This window comes from Sciurus carolinensis, chromosome 17 (assembly GCF_902686445.1).
Source record: "Sciurus carolinensis chromosome 17, mSciCar1.2, whole genome shotgun sequence".
Taxonomy (NCBI): Eukaryota; Metazoa; Chordata; class Mammalia; order Rodentia; family Sciuridae; genus Sciurus; species Sciurus carolinensis.
The window spans coordinates 61068386-61089033 of NC_062229.1; the positions used below are offsets into that span (position 1 = coordinate 61068386).

The 20648-nt window shown below is 42.2% G+C and overlaps 1 protein-coding gene across 18 annotated transcripts in view; it reads right to left on the bottom strand.

The window, feature by feature from the left end:
* Nucleotides 1–20648, bottom strand: part of Cadps (calcium dependent secretion activator) — a 488152-nt gene that overhangs the window by 37527 nt on the left and 429977 nt on the right. For all 18 annotated transcript variants that reach the window (XM_047531270.1, XM_047531267.1, XM_047531269.1 and 15 more), the window contains 2 exons: nucleotides 10759–10791; nucleotides 2846–2953 (listed from right to left, as the gene is read on the bottom strand). In XM_047531270.1, the coding sequence (XP_047387226.1) occupies nucleotides 2846–2953; nucleotides 10759–10791 (141 nt within the window). The remainder of the gene's footprint in view (nucleotides 1–2845; nucleotides 2954–10758; nucleotides 10792–20648) is intronic.

The window sequence follows — 20648 nt, forward strand, 5'->3', positions numbered from 1 at the left end:
CCCGAGTCTCACAGAGCATCTATGCAAAGAAATAAACACGATGCTTGAGGAAACAGAAGCCGAAAATAATCAAACATGTTGGTAATCTGATGTTTTGCTGCTAGATTATAGAAAAACAGTAAGTACTGAATTAAATTACCGAGGCTGCATGGTAATGAAGCTTTTTGAGAAGCTCTGGGTTTTGAAAATGACAAATGTTTTAAAACCCTGACAGATTCAATAACTTTTTTTGCACGACATCAGTTAGGTTGCCTAGCACCAATATATTCTGTAAATTAGGGGATCAGGTTATTATTTGGAAAGTAAGAAAGCAAATGCCCAAGAAATTCATGTCTAAATAAACTCCTGAAAAAAAAAAAATTGGACGGCTCCGTGAGGTTCGAAGTGATATGCAGTGAATGGTTAGATTGACTAAGCCTTTAAAATCACTCAGGACTCCACTGGGAAAACAAAATTGGGACAATATGAAGGTTAGTTATTCCCAGGATGTGGCTCATGCCATCTGATGCTGGCCAGTGGAATACAAAAAGGAATCAGAGACACCTGTGAATTCCTGAATGACCCTAAACATAACTGGCTCTCTGAAAAGCATATTCTTAGTAATATTTCTTTGAGTTGTCAGTTCACATTCATGCCTACAGGATGTGAACGTGCCCGCATGTATCCACTGTTAGGCAAATCCACTTTTACCATCTGTATCTGCCAAGGCCGGACTCTTTTTCCATCAAAAGCTGGTTGCACCTTTCCCTTAAAAAGAGCCCTGAAAGAGACCATTTGCCTTGGTTGGCTTTTTGCAAGACTACCTTTAAAAAAATTTCCCCCCTTTTGTACTTCTAAATTAAAGAGGAAAAAAAAAAAAAAAAAAAGAGGGGAAGGTGGATCATTTCATATCCATGAAGCGACAGGCTAAACTGCAGATGAAACATTCAATTCAGGACTAGGTGTTGTTTAGGTTCCTGCGAGATCATGGTGCGTGCGCGCGCGCACACACACACACACACACACACGCTCGAGCGGGGACATGCGCGCACGCGCAGACACACGCGTGTGCACACACACGCACACACAGGCGCGCACGCCTACACGGGCCACACAAAACCGAGAATCAGAAGATAACCGATCAAAGGAAGAGGAAAGAAAAAAAAAAAAAAAAAAAAAAAAAAAAGCTAACCTAGGCATTGAAAAGAACAATCCACAGGCTTCTTGAAAATTTGTGGTTTGGAATTGAATTCAGCGGAGAGGGGAAGAGTGTCCGCACTCTTAACTGCAGACCCGAGGGTGCTGCCTGTCTGTTTTCAATGCCCATTGGAGGGGGGATTGTGCCCCAGATATACTAGGCTCAGGACTTAGATAAAGGCGCACATGCAGAGAAGGGGGAGGACCCGCTGGTGAGCTTTATGAATGTATGAGGCATTCTCAGTGGATGTGGGTCATGCTAGAAGATGTACACAGGAAGATTATTTGATTCTAATTCATGCCACTTGATATAATGTGATAAAACATTTGACATGAGAGATAAGTTCCATTTTAATCCAAGAGAGGACGAGTGGGAATTAAAAAGTAAGGAGGGTTTTGCCGCGGGAAGGTGATGCGGGGGAGAGGGGTATGGAACACAGAGAGGGGACGATTGGGAAAAGAAAAAAAGAGAGAGAAAGAGAGAGAGAGAAGCCTTTTCAACACACTAGGAAAGCAAATGAGCTGGAAGACAAAGCATTTAAAAGTCAGAAGCTGCAGAATCCGAAAGCGGTGCCAACAATGAGCTCACTTAGCTATGGAACAAAAACACACACGCGCACACACACGCACACACGAAAAAACTCAGTGTAAATTGGTGAACACAATCACAGAAAAAATATAGAAACAAGGATTCCAGAATAGACCAAAACATTAATGTTCAGGCTGGCACTAAAAAATACAGAAACCTGGACAGGAGGAACTCACGTTTCACGAGACAGAAGTAGTCTGCACAATTAGAGCCACACAGAGACAAGGACTTCGGCTTCCATGCACTCTGGCCGGGTCTACACTGGCAAATTCAGGGGAAACCTGAAGCAAAATACCTGACTATATTAAGCAACCCCATCTGCTTTGGCCTGAAAGAGGCAGGCAATTTGAGACCAAAGCAGGTTTAGTTCTTTCTTTCTTTCTTCTTTTTTTCTTTTTGCCTCAGTGGCTTGCTTTGCAGTGCAGATGTAGTCACAGTGGAAATAAGATTGCTTGAGAACTATTAACCCTTGATTTGGGTCTGGCGGTCCAGCATACTCTCTTTTGAATACCTGCTTCTCCTTGTAAATTTTCAGGTGGGTAGGTGGGGGTACCATAGTTTGGACAGACACTTGGTAGAGTAACTCATGTGTTTGCCGAAACCCGGGGCTAAGGATTTCTGGTCTTCCAGAAATGAAATCATCTTTGAATCCATAACAATGTGATATTCACTGCACATCTGCACACCCGACCACTGCTGGGGTTGGGGCGGTAGCTCCCCTCAGCCTCCCCATCGAGAGCATCTCCCTAATGTGAGGCCAGATTGCAAGGAGGAGAAGCATGACCAGGGAAGGACTTTGCCAGTTACAGAATGCTGCCTCGCAAGCTCTGTGCGGGCACACGCCTTCTCGCCATCCTACGTGTCACACACAGCCTGGGACTGAGACACTGCCACACCAGGAGTGGGTTCGGAACAGACACACAACAGATAGGAGCCTACGGCAGAGGGAGAGGAAAAGATTTTGCTTGAATCAGGACCAATCCATTTTCTCAAAATGTGACTTATCCTCCTGTCTCTTATTTTGTCACATTTTGGAGGGTCTCCTCCTTGGTCTTCAAGGAGGAGAAGGCATTTACTTACATCAAATAACCTTTCTATATACATCTCCTCATTGACCTTATCACGCAGGACATCCTGAGAGTGGCGGACGAAAGTCACGTAGGCGTCGGCCACATCCATTCCAGGTTTCTGCAAAGAAACAGGAAAACATGAAAATGGAATTTTCAGACAGTGACTCTTCACGGATGACCCATTTGTCCTGGCTCCCACCCGCAGCCCCTCTGCTACTCTGTACGGTTTTTAACGGGGCCACCTTTGCAGCCACGGCATAGATGCACACAGCCTGGACTGGTAGGAGCTGATATTAGAACTTCCTGTTCTTTTTAGAAATCGAGCCAGGCAAAGGAGTCTTAACTGCAGATTTTTTTTCTACTGTTAATTCTTTTTTTTTATTGTTTTCCGGCAAGTTTATCTAATGGATAACTCTTCTTCACCAGAGACATTCTCTGGCTTTCCTTTGGATTGAAACCCCCATTATGCATATGGATATTCTGCTATCTGTCTCCTTTGCCCCTTTAAAAAAAACTGTAACTCTTCCCACCCAAGTCCCATTTTGGGGGATAGTTTAACCTGAGTGTATAGAGTGAGAATTTGCTAATTAGTTTACTTAGTGGAGACATTCAGCTATTTGTTTTTCCTTTCTAATACAGCCTGAAAGTCTTAAGATTAAAAAAAAAAAAATCCTAAGAACCACAACAAGGACAAAATAAGCTGGGGGAGGAGGGGAGGATTTGATTTTTAAATAAATTAGATTTTCTGGAAAGGTAAGCAGGTGGTTCATCCAGTACTTAGGCAATGATTTATTGTAAGGAAGTAAAAGAAAAAAAAAAAAATCTCAGAATATACACCGTTTGAGATGTCAAAAATCAAAGTTATCTCCAAAGAAACCTATTAAAACACTGTAATATGGGTCATTAGCAGAACTGCCACAAACCCCTTAAATTTCCACAATAGATATGTACGTTTGCTAATAACTAAAAAGATGAGTTTTCATTACTGTGATTTACCTTAGATCACAAAGTATCATTTCTCTACAAGACGTGACTGTCAGGCACTGCAAATTGAAGTTAGTTAACACTTCTGTGTAATTTCCAGGGTGAAAATGAGGAAGGTTTGGAAACAGTAGGACTGTATATTTTTTTTCCCCCTCATACAAAGCAAACAATTATCAAGCAAAGGGCCAATGCTTGGCCCCTGGGATGCGAGTAACGTTTCTTAACACCCGCGGAAACAATGACAAGGTATTAATTTGAAAAACAATGAGGACAACCCAAAGCCACAGTAGTCAAGTGTTACACTTTCAAGCAATTTTCAGCAAATGGATTGAGCAGGGTCCATGATGGTCCTATAATTGTTGCAGTTTGATGATACGAAACAATAGCGGTTCTCCAATGAGATGTGTCAGCTATCAGTTCCAAACTGGCACCTCTCTCCTCTCTCTTTGGCAGCCGCACATCAAAGGACATTCTCAGTAGGGATGGGGACCCCTACCTGGGGGACTTGAGAAACTTATTATTATTGTTTCCATTTCTTCCCTCGTGATACTTGTGGCAGATACAGCCTTTTCCTGGGTGCACGCAGCCATCTTAGAGCTAAGATCCAAAGCCAAGTTCAGCTGATCAATCAGGAACCAGTGATGTTAGAAACCCACATCTACAAGGATGCTATTTGCATCATCCCTTCTTCTTTCAACAAGGCTTACTGTTCTCCGAGGGGCATTTCCTTTAAGTTTTAAAAAATTTTTAGTTTGGTTCATCTCACCCAGGTAGTTAAGATTCTCTTTTGACTCATTATTTTTTTTTCATATGTATATATATTTTACCAATAGTTTAACATTGTACTGTATATTTATTTGGTTTTTGTCTGTCTTCTCCCACCAGAACATAAGATCCATGAATACAGGAATTTTGGTCTGATTCCTATCGTACCTCCAGCTCACAGGATGGTGCTTGGCACATAGTAGGTACTCAGTAAATATTTGCAGAGTAAACAAATCTATGAATGAATGAATGAGCAGTCCTACCTCCAACATCCTTTTTAAAAGCTCTTCAGGCACACTGCATGAGTTATTACTGGGTCCCCTCACAAACTGAAATTTCTGCAAGTCATTTAGACTTCTCTGGGTCTCAGTTATGCCACCTGTAAAATGGGACTAATAACAGCTCCCCGACTTACCTTCAAGGATTGTTATGATCATCAGCTAAAATAACGTACATGAGATTGTCTTGAAGGCCAGAAACTGCAATGTAAACATCAGCCACTGACTCCCCCTCCTAATATTTTATCACGCCATAGCCTTAGCTACCTTTTCAATCTACTTGAGACCCGAGAAGTAAAAAGGGTCGTCTGTGGAGCCCGCGTCAGGATGAAAATAATAAAGTTTCTGCACAAAAATGTGTACTTCTCTCATAATGGTCCTCAGACTCTCATTGCCAACTACCTTCCTTTTAAGCCAGCTTCACATTCAATTCCAAAAAGTTTTGGTTTTCATCCCTCGATGGACCAGGAATGGGCAATAGGAACCTGAGTGTGCTGGTAATAAGGGCCTGTCATTTGCCGTGGTGTGCCGAGCATGAGGACCAGGCTGCCAGACTGCACCCTGAGACACACAGACTCACTAACTGCTGGGATCTGGAACTATAGGGGATGGGGTGAGCTGGTCCTGCACTTTGGGAGGCTTTGGGGGAGTGGGTTGCTATGCAGCCAATAGGGAAAGACGTACAGGGGTGAACCTAGGCTGCTGAGGAAAGATTGAATGATAGTTCCTGGATAGGCCGGGTGTGGTGTGCCCACGCCTATCATCCCAGCAACTCAGAAGGCTGAGGCAGGAGAATTGCAAGTTCAAAGCCAGCCTCAGCCACTTAGGGAGGCCCTAAGCAACTCAGTGAGACCCTGTTTCTTAATAAAAAATAAAAAGGGCTGGGGATGTGGCTCAGTGGTTAAGTTCAATCCCTGGTACCAAAAAGCCCCTCCAAACTCTAAAAAAGAACAAACAAACAAAAAACCCCCAAAATAAAAACAACACAAAACACCACACAGGGATACAAATGCAGAACAATATAAAATGCATTTTAAGCAGATTTCTAATCAAAACAAAATCTAAACTATTGACACACAAATAAGCTAACTGGCAGTTATAGCTGAAAAATATACTTGACTGAATAACTGATACCATTAGATAAAGTTGGCTTCACATTACATTGCTGTTCACACACAGTGGGATCAACTTTTAAGGGACAGCTTATAAATGTGACTTGGACAGACTCAAAGAGTTTAGAAAAGACATAGGTTTTTGAAAAGATCTAGACACAAATAAATATATATCTGTACAGTTAACACCACCAAGTGCAGAAGACATAATTCATGAATAAATCATTCTGTAGCTTAGGAAAAATGAGACATTTCAATTTTAGCTAGCCCCTATCAGGATGCTTCTGAGCTGGAGGAAGACAAACTCAAATTTTCAGTGTCCTAAGCAAGCCCTGATGATGAATGCCAATCTGCTACATATACCAAAGGGTTGAATCTTATATCTCAGACAAATAGGGATGCTTTGGGGATTATGCAATGGTTGGAATGACTAGTAGCAGTGCTTCTTTCCATTAAAGGGGATAATTAAGAGAAAAATCTCTAAAGTAACTACTAGTCCCTACATGGAGCTAAACTAATAAATGGTGTGCCAGAAGCTTCATAGGGTGACACAGATGAACTCAGACTTTGGAGAAATGACTTGAGAAATGATCATATCCAATAGTTCTCCCTCTGTCTCTCTTCCATTTTTTTTTTTTTTTTTGGTACTGGGGATTGAACCCAGGGGCATGTAACTACTGAGTCACATCCCCAGCCCGTTTTTTGTTTTGTTTTGAGACAGGGTCTTGCTAAATTGCTTAGGGTCTTGCTAAGTTGTTGAGGCTGGCCTGAACAAGCTTGCAATCCTCCTACCTCAGCCTCCCAGGCTGCTGGGATTACACGCATGTACCACCATGCCTGGCCCTGTATCCAATGGTTCTTAAACCTGGCTGCAAACAAGAAGGATCTAGGAAGCTTTATAAACCCTGATGCCTATGCCCCACCCCCCAACAAGCCCTGCCCAGAGAATCTGTTTTAATAAGTCTGGCAAGGAACCTGGGCAGTAATACTTGTAAAAGCTCTCCAGATGTTTCCATGACATAGCCAAGGTAAAAATATCATTGATTTATCCATTGGCTTCCAAATTTGTATCATGTATCAGATGAACGTGAAGATCTTTTTAGAAAGAGATTTCCAGGCTCCCCTCCAGAACTACTGAATCAGAATCTCTAGAGGTGAGGGCTGGGAATCCCAATTAAAAAATGAGCAAACAAACTAAAAAAAGCTTTGCAAGTTTAACTGCTGCCATTCTGGTTTGGGGGCTGCTGGTGATAGCCAGTGGTGTGCTGGTGAACCAGCTCTCAGAAAGAACCAAACAACAACAAAATTAGAAAAACAAGCTCCAATTTGTAGGGTCTGCCAATTCCCATGGTGTAAATGCTCCATGCTGATTAGGAACTATCAGACTGCTGTCACTGAAGGCTGAGTTGGAGTGAGACACACACAATTGTCTCTTGAGAGCTAGTGCTGAAGACTTGACCATATCATGGCAAGTGCTGGCTCTACAGTCAAACCGAGGCCTGGGTCTTTTTGTTGTTGTTGTTCTCCTGGTGCTGGGATTAAACCCAGAGCCCTGTGCATGCAAGGCAAGCTATTGTACCAACTGAGCTACACTCACAGTCCTGTTCCTGGATCTCCACTCTCTACCTTACTCGCCAGGTGAACTTGGGCATGCTACTTAACCTCTCTGTCTCAGTTTCCTCATCCATAAAACAGGATGAAATTAATACCCCCATAGGATTGTTTTCAGAAATCAATGATTATTATTATTTACTACATGTAAACAATGGACATATCATACATATGTGCATTGTATACTATTGTTTTCCATAAAATTATTATTTGTTCATCAGGCACATTAAAATATGATGAGTTATAAAAAGTGCACACTCTTGAACTTAATTTTAAACTTTAACATTGTTCCTAAGCCAGTAATAACTGGTGCAGTCCTGGGTCAGATGTGCTAATCATATTTTCTAATACTAAAATCATGACTCAACTATGCAAATAAAGATGAGATCATCTTGCAGCCCGGCAGAGTATTTAAGAACATTGCTTTAATTAAATCTTACCTCTGTCATTTACCAGTGGTGCTGCTCTGAGCAACTTAACTTCTGTGCCTCAGTTTCCTCATCTTTAAAGTGGGGGCACTTGTAAAGCCTAAAGGTAAAGGGCTTAAAACGGTGCCTGGCATATATAGCAGTAGTAGTTTTAGTTACCTTAATTACCTTGTCCATCTTCAATGGCAAATATATGACATTTGGGGACATGCTGAGTGAGTCACTTTTTTCTGCTTCCCTAGAGGGCAGAAACTGATAATTCTCTTTTTTTTTAAAATGTGTGCGAGTGTGTGTATGTATGTTTGTGTGTGTATTAGTTTTAGATGGACACAATACCCTTATTTTATTTATTTATTTTTATGTGGTGCTAAGGATTGAACCCAGTACCTCACGCATGCTAGGCTCTACCACTGAGCCACGACCCCAGTCCCCTGCTAATTCTCTTTTGATTTTTCATATCCTAACAAGACTTTGAATATAGCATAATTAATCCTTGAATGACTGAATGACTACAGAGCTGGATACTTTCATATTAATATAGGGTTCATTTTGCCCCTTCTTCACAATAAACCTGAATCTGACTTGCAAGAATTACTAGGTTAAACCAGGTGCACATCTGTAATCCCAGTGGCTCAGGAGGCTGAGGCAGGAGGATTGCAAGTTGAAGATGAGCTTCAGCCACTCAGTGAGACCCTGCCTCAAAATAAAAAATAATACCCCAGCACCCAAAAAAATAAAAATAAATAAATAAATAAAATAAAAATAAAAAATAATAAAGGGCTGGGGATGTGGCTCAGTGGTTAATTGCCCCTGGGTTCAATCCCTGGTACCAAAATTAAAAAAAAAAAAACAAAAAAAAAAACAAGAATTATTAGTTTGGACCATAAAAAATTGCTGATCTTGGTCTTCCTTTGACTTCTCCAAAATGCCATTCTCATGTGGTTCAAGCTAACAGCTTGGTAATACCCACGGCTCGATTAAATTTCTCCATGTCTGGACCTTGTCTATGGGGTCACCCAACCAAACCTGGAAGTTGAGATCTCCTCTCTGCTTTGAGGCCTACGGAAAACAGACTGAGATGCCAGATCTTTGTGGTGGTTGCTGAGAATTTCAATCTTGATGCCACTCTGTGCCCTTCTCTGATGACATGTCTGCTGAGTGTCAGATCTGGTGCTGCCTGTTCCACGCTGAATTTGCACAGCAAACCCACGAGTGTGGTATTATTATCTCCATTTTAAAGATGGAGAACCAGGGCCAGAGACTCCCCATGAAGCCAAAGTTTATACTTGAGGGCTCGACAAAGCAAATTGCTTAACTTCTCTGCTGCAGTTTTGTAAGCCTTTTCTATTCTCCATTCTTCTGCCTACACGAAGGAGTCTGAGGTCCCTTGATGAGAAGTATTATATGAATTCAAAGCATAATTATTGATTGCACATTCTTTCATTAAACAAACAAAATATATGCTAATGCTAAATTCACTCCAATTTTCCATTTTGTCTTCCTTAGAGAAATAAGCCAATAAACCATTACACACTTAGCTTCCTGGGGAAATGAATTTAAATGTTAATATAAATCCTTTTAGAAAAAAACAAATTTTAACAAATAAGTATTTGAACAAGGAGGGTACTTAACCACGTTCAGAATGAGAAATGCTCAGTATAAGACCCTTGGTGGCTGTTGAGATAAGCTCTCTAAATTTAATATTTTATAATAGACTCACACCTCTTTTGTTAGAAATGGAGAAACAGAATCATTTTCTTCCCCCCTTTATTGGAATATATTTAAATCTCTCCAATTTTATTTTGCTAATAGGCAGGGCAAAGTCTGTCTATAAATGTACCCTGGTTTATCACAGGTAATCCCATACTCTAGCATTCATGTATAGTACTTAACCTCAATTTAAATGTAAATTTTGGGCAACTTCGAGTGCTTTATCTGTGCACTTTGAGGGCTCTCGTCATTAATGAGGCCTGCACTAATTATAAGCAGTTTTTGTAAGGTTTCCTTAAAACAATTGCAGAATTGACCCCCAAATGAACACATTCAGAATTTATTTGCTTTAAAAAAAGATACTTGTTGGGCCGGGGTTGTGGCTCAGTGGTAGAGTGCTTGCCTAGTATGTGTGAGGCACTGGGTTCCATCCTCAGCACCACATAAAAATGAATATATCGAAAAGGTATTGTGTCACTGGGCGTGATAGTGCATGCCTAGCAGCTCGGGAGGCTGAGGCAGGAGGATCGAGAGTTCAAAGCCAGCCTCAGCAAAAGCGAGGCCCTGAGCAACTCAGCAAGACGCTGTTTCTAAGCAAAATACAAAATAGGACTGGGGGTGTGGCTCAGTGGTCCAGCACCCCTGAGTTCAATCCTGGGTACCCCACCCCCTACCCCCACAAAAAAAGACACTGGTACTCTTGTGCAAATTTCCAGTTCAGGGCTCTACTCCTAAGAAGTTCATGCAAGGGGTGGGGGGAAGAGGATGGAAACAGAAAGAAAAGAAATGGAGACAAAGGAAAGTGAAAGTGAGCTGGCTGTACTCTCCAGCTGGAACTTTCTCCTGGTGAAGGCAACCATACCCTCTGGTCTGAGAAAGATCCTACTAACAAAATGGTCTTGACTTTGCTCTTTCTGATCAAGTGAGGAACATACAGTTTAGCAGCAAGTAATGAACAGCACTAACAAAGCCAAGCCAAAAAAGAGAGAGAGACAAAAACCACAAACCCACAAAAAGCAATTTTCAAATACTCACAGGTACGTCCACATATTTGGAAGCTGCTTTCACCTAAGGAGGAAAAGAGAAGATAGAGGTGAGGCAGGTGTTTGTGTTTAATGTTTTGTTCACAGCTCAAGTTCAGATGACATGCTGGCAGGCAGCACTGACCGGGGAAAACAAGAAGATACGAGAAGATAAAAAAAGTTTGCTATTTTTTTTTTTTTTTTCCTTCAATCCATAGCCACTGCTTTGGAGGTGGGTAAAGAGAAAGAGAAAAGGAGAGAGAGAGAGAAAAAGCACACGATGTTACTGAGCCAGATTCTTGAGCTGCTATGGGAGATTTGCCTTTTTTTCCCCTATCTTTAGTTTCCAATTGTTTTCTTTCTTTCTTTTTGTGGTTGGTACTGGAGATTGAACCCAGGGGCCCTTTACCACTGAGCCACATCCCCAGCCCTTTCTGCATTTTTCATTTTGAGACAGGGTCTTGCTAAGTTGCTTAGGACCTCCCTAAGTTGTGGAGGCTGGCCTCCAACTTGCAATCCTCCTGCCTCAGCCTCCCAGGTTGCTGAGATTATAAGTGTGTACCACCTATCTTTTAAAAAAAGAAAAGTGACTCTAGCTAAATAAAAATTGATTGATAGAGGGTTCACTAGTCTAGAGAAGCGACTTAGACCACTGGCCCTTCTTACTCCTTGGGCCTTTGTGTAGTTTGGCTGCAGGTTGCCTGATTGAATCTGTCAGTTCTCAGTGTCTGTTAACTCAGATCTTCCAGAGGAGGGAACACAGTGGGGTGGGTGTCCTCCACCTAGAGGGACATGGTGTCTGAGGGCTGGGTATCAGAGCCTTTCAAAACTGTCCCAAGGCTGCTATTATGCCGTATGATGACTTTAGGTGCTAAAACAAAACAAAACAAAACAAAAATCAGGTGGGAAGAGCAGGAAGTGGCTATGAAATTCATTTTCAGGGGGAGTACATGAGGTAGAGGGTCATGTTTGGATACAATTTGAAGTCAGACTTGGGTTCAAATCCAGCTCTACTGCAAACTGTGTGACCTTGGGCAGGTTACTTCATCTCTCATTGTCCTCATCTGCAAAATGGAGACACTAATAATTACCTCTTTCAGTGGGTGGATGGAAAAGGTGAATGCATATAAAATCCTGGGATATGGTGCCTGGAACAATCTGTAGCTAAGGATTTATAAACACACCTGGGCGACATCAGAGAAGCCGAGAAACTGCTGGGTTTGAGTAATAAAAACTACAGGAGTGTGTGTGATAGTCTGTGAGTATCTTTGTGTCTCCTTCTCAAGGCACTGGTGAGACTGTATTTCTGGTTGGAGGGCGTTTCCAAACTGCAAAGACTGCCATGCGCAGAAGGCAGTTAGAATACCTGTTGACATTTCAGGTAGGTTTTCTTTTACCGTTTGGCTGAGATCAATATCAGTTATCATAGCCCTCACCCGAAAGTCTTCCAGAGAGGTACCCCAGGAGTCGTTTCCTCTTTTCTCCTTTTCCCATTGCATCTTTCCAAACTCTAAACCCCTCCCGCCCCCGAAGGCAGACAATGAAGCCCCAGGAAAGAGTCCAAAACTCAGAGTCAAAACCTGAACCAGTTGACCCTGGGGAAACCATGTCAAGTTCCTTAACCTCTATTCTAGAATAGGGTGACAAAGCTGTATTTTGCAGGACTTATAACCCAATCAAGTGAGAGAACATGGGAGGAAGTGCTTGGTAAACTTTAAAGTTGGTGGCAAGAGACTTCTTGTTAGTACCCAGCTGATTCCTGTTTTCTCTGGTTTCAGATTCTCTGAGACACCTATCCTTTTTCTTTCTTTCTTTTTGTACCAGGGATTGAACCCAGGGGTGCTTAACCACTGACCCACATCCCCAGTCCTTTTTTTTTTGGTGTTTATTTTATTTAGAGACACAGTCTCATTAAGTTGCTGAGGCTGGCTGAGGCTGGCTTTGAACTCAAGAGCCTCCAGCCTCAGCCTTCTGAGCCGATGGGATTCAAGGTGTACGCCACTGTGCCCGGTTCTATCCTTGTTCTTTGTAGCATCAACTGCCATCGCAATTCAGTTCCTTTTGGTGCATGTCTACCTCCCACAAAATGTCATGGGAGCAAAGGTTGTACCAGTCTTGCTCATAGCTGTCTCTCCAATGACTCATCGGCTACCTGACTTCGAAAGGAAACTCAGGGAAAATCTGGGGACTGAGAGAAAGCTTGTGGCCAGTTCTGACTTCAAGGTGCTTGCAAAATAAGCAAAGGAGAAGACCAGATTGGTCAACCTGAAAACCAGCCTAGCTGTATGGAAAGCTGGCTCTCTGAAGGGGCTGGTGGGAGAAGGAACCAGCCTCGTGGCCTTTAGAGGGATTTGAGGAAAACTTTCCAGATTTGGTGTGATTACCATTTCTACTAAACGATTTCTCACCCAAATCTGTCCTCTCTATGACTGTTCCAAAATCAAGTTCAGAATCAAGTTCAGGCAAGAATGTGGCTTGTTTGTTTGTTTGTTTGTTTGTATTTTTGGTACAGGGGATTGAACTCAGTGGCACTCAGCCACTGAGCCACATCCCCAGTCCTTTTTATATTTTATTTAGAGACGGGGTCTCACTAAGTTGCTTAGGGCCTCGCTAAGTTGCTGAGGCTGGCTCTGAACTCTTGATCCTCCTGCCTCAGCCTCCCAAGCCACTGGGATTATCCATACCATCAACGAGGTGATGCTTTTCACTGCACAGAACTATTTGACCGGAGTTTCTTCTTAAGCCACCGTGCGAGACAGGGGCTAGCAATCAGATCCATTTACAAGGGAAGCGATGAAAATGCCTAGAATTTAAGGAGGAAGTTCTGTTTGCTCAGGCTCTCTGCCAAAAGGCAAACAAGTCAGGACTCCTATGGGATCATCTGAGCCCAAATTCCTCCCTGGGATCTCCCCGATCGCCTCTTTGCCGATGGAAAAGCCCGGGGAAGTCAAGCATCGGTGGTCAGAGCGGGCGCTGGCAAGAGTTGTTCTCAGCTAGAAACTCCCTCCTTTGCTCTGTCAAGTTGATGCTTGGCAGTTGGTGGGAGTTTTGCTACAGTTGAAATGATCAACCTTTAAATACGCCTACTCTCCTCTTACCACTCACATGCAGTTCCAATCCAGAGAATGATACCAGTCAAATTCTTTTCCTCTGGAGGCAGGCAGGGGAGAGGAGGCAAGCTCTGGTCAGGAACATAAACCTGTGCTCTGCCACCGGGACCAGCCTTCAGTCCCTCAGGCTCATTTTTTATTTGACAGCAACTGACTCGTACTTAATCTTAATGATCTTCCTCACCTCCCCAGAGCAGGGTAAATTGTGACCCTGTTATTATTATTATTATTACTTTTTATTTTTTTTTACTGGGCATTGAACCCAGGGGTGCTTAACCCACTGAGTCCTTTCTTTTATATTTTATTTAAAGACAGGGTCTCTAAGAGTTGCTTAGGGCCTTGATAAGTTGCTGAGGCTGGCCTCGAATTTGAGATCCTCCTGCCTCAGCCTCTTGAGCCACTGGGATTATAGGCTTACGCCACTGTGCCAGGCCCTATAACCCTGTTGTTATTTAGGAACAGGTGTAGTACATCATTTTTGGTTCTGGTCATTGAATTTTAGGAAGGATACTGATGAGGAGGATAAAGAATATTCTGAGGGCCCAGGCACTCAGTGAGAGCACTTGCCTAGCACGTATGAGGCACTGGGTTAGATTCTCAGATAAAAATAAATAAACAAAATAAAGGCATTGTGTCCACATACAACTAAAAAAAATATATTTTAAAAAGAGAATATTTTGAACCAGGTGCAGTGGCACACACCTGTAATCCCAGCGGCTTGGGAGACTGAGGCAGGAGGATTGCAAGTTCAAAGTCATCCTTGGCAACTTAGCGAGGCCCTAAGCAACTTAGCAAGACCCTGTCTCAAAATAAAAAAAAAAAGAGTTGGGGATGTGGCTCAGTGGTTAGCCACCCCTGGGTTCAATGCCCAGTACAAAAATAAATAAATAAATAAATAAATAAATAAATAAATAATATTCTGGAAGTGTGTTCTAGTGTGTTCTATAAGGACAGTGAAGGGGCAGCCATCTTGTCTGGAAAAGGAAGAGTTAATGGCAGAAAAAGTCATAATCTTTTGTAGCTGAAGAAAGAGATTCAAGGTAGGATGGAACTACACTGAAGTCATGGTGGTTCCCGAGCACTGAATCAGGAACAGGGAATAAAATGACAGGACCCCAGAAGAGGATGCAAACAGCCACACACAGTTTTGGCAGGAACTGGCCATCTCGGGTGGTACAGCCCTCTCCCTCCCATTGAGGATGGAGGCTCCAATGTGGTTCTTTTTTGGGGGGTGCGCACCTGGAATTGAACTTGGGGCACTCAACCACTAAGCCACATCCCCAGCCCTATTTTGTGTTTTATTTAGAGACAGGGTCTCGCTGAGTTGCTGAGGCTGACTTTGAACTTACCATCCTCCTGCCTCAGCCTCCCGAGCTGCTGGGATTACAGGTGTGTAGCACTGCACTGGCTTCTAATGTGGTTCTTAACCTATGTGAGAGGGTACCTCTCAGTCTGTCTCCTGTTTCTGATTCTAGCCTCCTTCTGAGGTAGGAAGTGGTCAACAGTTCTACTTTTTGTTGTTATTTTTATTTTTATTTTTTTACAGTAGGCAAATTGAGATATAGCAGAGTTAAAAGAAAGGACAGAACTGTGTTCCCTTAAACCCTTTCCTACATAATGCCAGCAGCACCACATTTAAGCATCATCTATGTTGGGGACTGAACCCAGGGCCTTGGGCATGGGAAGCAAACTCTCTACCAGCTGAGCTGTATCCCCAGTCCCTATGTTATAACTTTTTGCCAGCTACATTCTAAGTAGAAAAGAGTGACCAGATCCTCCCGATGCACTAGAGCTCTGAAATTATTGCCAGAAAATCTAAATGTGCACCAGACACAGTGTCTACATCCAATAAATCATGGCCCTCCTAATTTACACAAGACCATTGTCATGATATGTTGATATTCTTTTCATGGATAAAACACATTTCTTCGACATGCAATATTTTACAAGGATATTTTGTCTTTTGTATTTTTTTTTTTTATCAATGACTGTCAAAAATGTCATGTGCACCCAATTTTTTTTTCTTTTTCATTTTCTTTTCTTGGAGTGCCAGGCATTAAAGTCAGGGGTGCTTCACTACTGAGCCACATCCTGAGCCCTTTTTGAAATTTTTTATTTGGAGACAGGGTCTCGCTGAGTTGCTTAGGGCCTCGCTAAGTTGCTGAGGCTGGCTTTGAACTTGCAATCTCCCCTCCTCAGCCTCTGGAGCCACTGGGATTATGGGAGTACACCACTGCTCCCGGTTTTATTTATTTATTTCATTTATTTTAACTTTAAAAGAGATCTTCCCAGAAAAGTGGCTTAGAGGATGAGTCCAGGCTGGCTGGGTTGGAAGTCTGCCTTTGCCATCTTCTAAATGGTGACTTTGAACCAATTACTTCTCTGTAAATGGAACCAGCATAATGTCACTCAAAGGGATACTGGAAGACCTGAGTGAGGTAATCCTCACATCCTAAATGGGCATGACCATGACAAAGAGGATTAAATGTGCTAAAGTCTTACCAGGGCTTCCGGAAATACTGGGCTCAATTGGCATAGATGGAGTGTTTGTCCCCATCCTGGGGACAGGAGTAGGTTTTGAAGCCAGAATTAAGGATAGGTAGTTAGTGTAGAAATAGAAAATTGGGTCAATTCGAGGAAATGAAGCCATGAAGCCATCTGCCTTTGGAAGTTGGAGACTGCCCCTGGAAGAATGGAATGTCAAAGATCTCCGGAGCCCATTGATTACCAAATTTACCTGCCTTTATCAAGGACTGCAAACAAGGAGATGCTAATTAATGCCCCCTGGCCCTTATCTGCCTGAATCACCTTGGCCCTCCCCCTGCCCATGGCTTCTCACTTAAAGCAAAACCAGGCCTAGTCATGTAGGCAGGAAGGAGAGAGAGATAAGGGGGGAGAGAACTCTTGGAGAACAAAAGAGACTTTAACCTATAAAAGATGCAGGGTGTGCTCACTTCTTGGGACTTTAGAACATCAGCCATGGCCCCCTTCTCCCTGCCGGGAGAAGTCTGTATTATTCCCTTTAAATAAACCTGCTTAATATGCTTGCCTTGGCGTGCTTCTCTAGTGCTTAATCTTCAACATTAGAAGAAGCAGAACTCGTCACCGGTAAACGGCGGTATCAGATTTGGAGGCCCCAGCGAGATTTACGCCAAGGTAAGTAAGCTTCTCTCTCCACACACCCCACATCTGTTTGAGGTGCATCTTTCTTTCTGTCTCTTTATTTTTGGAGGGCAAAATGGGCACCCGTCGGCTACTTAAATGCAGTTAGTGCAGCCGCCATCCTTAAGACTCGGGTGAGAGGTTTCCCGGCCCAGGCAAGTTTCCAATCACCTGCTCTGTAGGCATGTTGGACTGTGCTGAAGCCGTTTCCTACTTTTCTGTCCAGGCCCGGAGCGCAATTGCCGCCAGTACACAGTGTCCCTAGTCCTGATCTGCCCAGGATGCGTGGAGGTGGAGGAAGGGTTGGAGCAACTGCGGGGTTCTCGGCCCGGGCTACTCTCGGGTGGACCCCAAAGGTTCCTTCTCCAGACTCCCCCTCCCGACAGCCCTGAAGGGTATCCAGGCTGATCGGTAGACAATGGCACTGAGGGAAAGCGTCAATCACCTTTGCCTCCGTATGGGCCGCACAGTGCACAACACTCCCGCAAATCCACTCCCTCCTGGATGCTCCCCTTCCCTTGCCGGTCAGACATTAGGAATTCAAGCTGTAGGATTAAGGCCTGGGATGATTAGTATGAAAATGCCCAGGTTCCCTTTGTTCACATAGTTAGCCTTCACTAGCCTATCTAGAGTCTCCCCATTACTGTTTCCATGCTTAAATGTACTCATGGTGTTCTCTTTAAGCTGCAAGAGGGAGGCATTTAAAAACCCCTCCCATGAGACCCTCCAAGCAAAGGGCGTTATACGCCTAACAACCAATAGATGTCCCCTCACCCTCCGGAGATTCCTTTCGTCTACAGGGCAAGAAGATAGGCAAAAGGCACACTTTTTACTTTTGTCATCGTTTTTCATAATTAGGAGTTTATAGTGGCAGGGAGGAAAGCAGTAATGCCCTTAAGTCTGAATCCTCCAAGGGTCTCTAGCACAGGGCAAACTAGAGCCCCAGCACTTTGCCGAAGGAGGCCAGAAATACTTTGGCAAAGCCAGGTAGTGAGAGACGGGTTTTCTGGACCGGATTGAAGCTCAAACTTAGGGAGACGTCCCTGCACATAGTCGCCGGCGCGGGCGACTGAGGTCTATTTTTCTTTTCTTCCACTTAGATGGGAGCTTCACTCTCAACAGTATTGCCAGGTTCACCACTAGCCTGCATACTGCTAAATTGCAAATGATCAAGAAAAGTGCCTTTCATATGTTACCATGCTTGACAGCAATAATCTCTACCATGAGAGGAGAAAGTCTTGAGGAATCGCCCACTAAGGGAGGAAAATTGAGGGAACCCTCCCAACTTAAGATAGGCAAAAATAAATTTAAGGAGGCTTTTGGAGGATCCTAATAAATATTGAGATGTTTCAAAACTTATGCCAGGTATTTGACCTCACCTGGAAAATTATGCTATTAACCATCTAGAGCACAGGCAGTTCCCAGAAACCATCCAATAATGAGTAGGATGCGTAAAAAAACTATTATGCAGCCTTCAGGAAAGTCCTGCTATTTTCATGGAGAGACTTAGGAAAGCAATAAGAAAGCACACCACTCTGAATCCTGAATCCATAAAGGGCCACCTACTTTTAAAGTATAAATTTATCATTTAGTCAGCCCCAAATATTTAGAGGAAATTTCAAAATTGGCACGTGGCCCTGATCAATCCTCAGATGATCTTCTCCAACTTGCATCTTCCATTTTTAATAGACATCAAAGGAAAGAAAAGGGAACATATAGGCAAGAAAAAGGACTTATTAAAGATCATTCAAACTGATAGAAACTTTTAATGCCTTGCAATAGTCCATGCAATTTGCCCATTTTAGGAGTTAAAAAGCAAACTGCCTAGTCTAAGACCTTAGAATAATGAAGCAGTAATTTCCCCCATCCTGTAGTTCTTAATCCATACACTTTTATCTTGGATTCCAACTGCTGCTTGGTTTACTGTTAGATTTAAAAGATGGTTTTTCCTGTTTATGCTAGACTCTGAATAACAATTTGTTTGCCTTTGAGGAACCAGATACTGTATCTCAACTAACCTAGACAGTATTGCCTCAGGATTTAGATGGCCCTCACCTGTTCCGGACAAACCTTAGCTAAGGACTTAACAAAATTCAGAGATAAAACATTCTGTGATTGTTCTCCAGTAAGTAAAGTACATCCTTTATGTGCCTCCACCCAGGAGGAATATCAAAAGGCCATTGCAGAACTCCTAAACTTCTTAGCTAATAGGAATTAAAAGATCTCAAAAAATAAAGCTTAATTATGTCATCAACAGGTTCAATACTACAGAAAATAACCACTATAGGACAATATTCTGCCCCAGGAAGGGGCCTTACTTCAAGCTCCTGTCCTCAGCTTACCTATGAAGCAAGATTTAACCTGTTTGTCACAAAAGGGGAAAATAAATCCTGGATAGGCAGCCATAGGCAACTCAATAACCAATGGCATATCTCAGTGAGGAACTTAGCAAAGTAGCTTCATTCTCAAAAGAAATGGAAAATAAGGTCTCATAATTTTCTTTGACATCCAACCTGTACTGATGAGATGGCTAAAGTGCCTTAGGCACAAGGTTTCTATTCAAATCTGTTAGGTCCTTCCAGATCTCAGTCAAGGCTTACATTGAAATGTAAATAAAAGAAGCCCAAAGGCTCAGTAGGAGACCGGTCTCAAACCCAAGAAAAAAAAAAAAGGTAAAAAAAGAGCCTTACCTAAACTCCAGCAAAAGTAAATTTTATGGTGCTTTACTAAAGTAATTAACGGCCGTATCATTTTTCCAGGACTCTTGTTTTTTTTTAATTCTATATATTTTTTGAGCTCATGATTTTTTTGATAAGTTCTATTTTTTTATTCAACTACAGCTTTTGAACATCTGTTACATTGCAATGGAGATTCACCTATAAAGTTACAAGGCCTTTGATTTTGTGTTATTTGTATGTCGTGCTGTCTGGTGTTGTCTGTATCAAAACTGAGCGCTCCTAAAATTAAAATTTAAAAATGGATCCAAATACTTTTAATTCACGTGATTTAAAGGTTCAATTCAAATTGGGTAAACTAATGAAAGTAAAATGTCTTTGAAAATAACTCGCAAGTCTCTAGGTGGTCAAGCTAATAAAATATTGATGTTAATAAAATGTCTAATATCAATTGTTTCTAAGACTTTTCTTCAACAGGAAAGAGACAGCAAATACTGTTCAGGACACTTGTCTGATTTCTTGGTTTTTACAGAATAAGTGAATTAGAGTTAACATGTATGGGAATATTCAAATGTGTTTGTAGAGACATCTGATTAATTTTCAAAGTTAAAATGCTAATTGTTAAATAACATCAAGTACTCTTAACTCCTTAAATTCCATGGGGTATCATACTTAAACATTATTGGTGTTTTCATAGGTTGGTAAATAAAAGGGTTTAAACTTGCTTTGTGTCATCACTAAACTAAAAACAAGGTTATTAAGAGTTATGTCCTAACAAGTGCAATTCTATATACAAAGGGTCCCAAAAGTTTCAACTGTGTTTCAATTAGAGTACTATAAACAACAAAATATTTAATCTTATTAAAATAGAGCAATTTATCTAAATTCAGAAATCTCATAAGAGTTGTTTCAGAATGTGGACAAAAAGGGGTCAACAAATAGGAAAGAGAAAATAA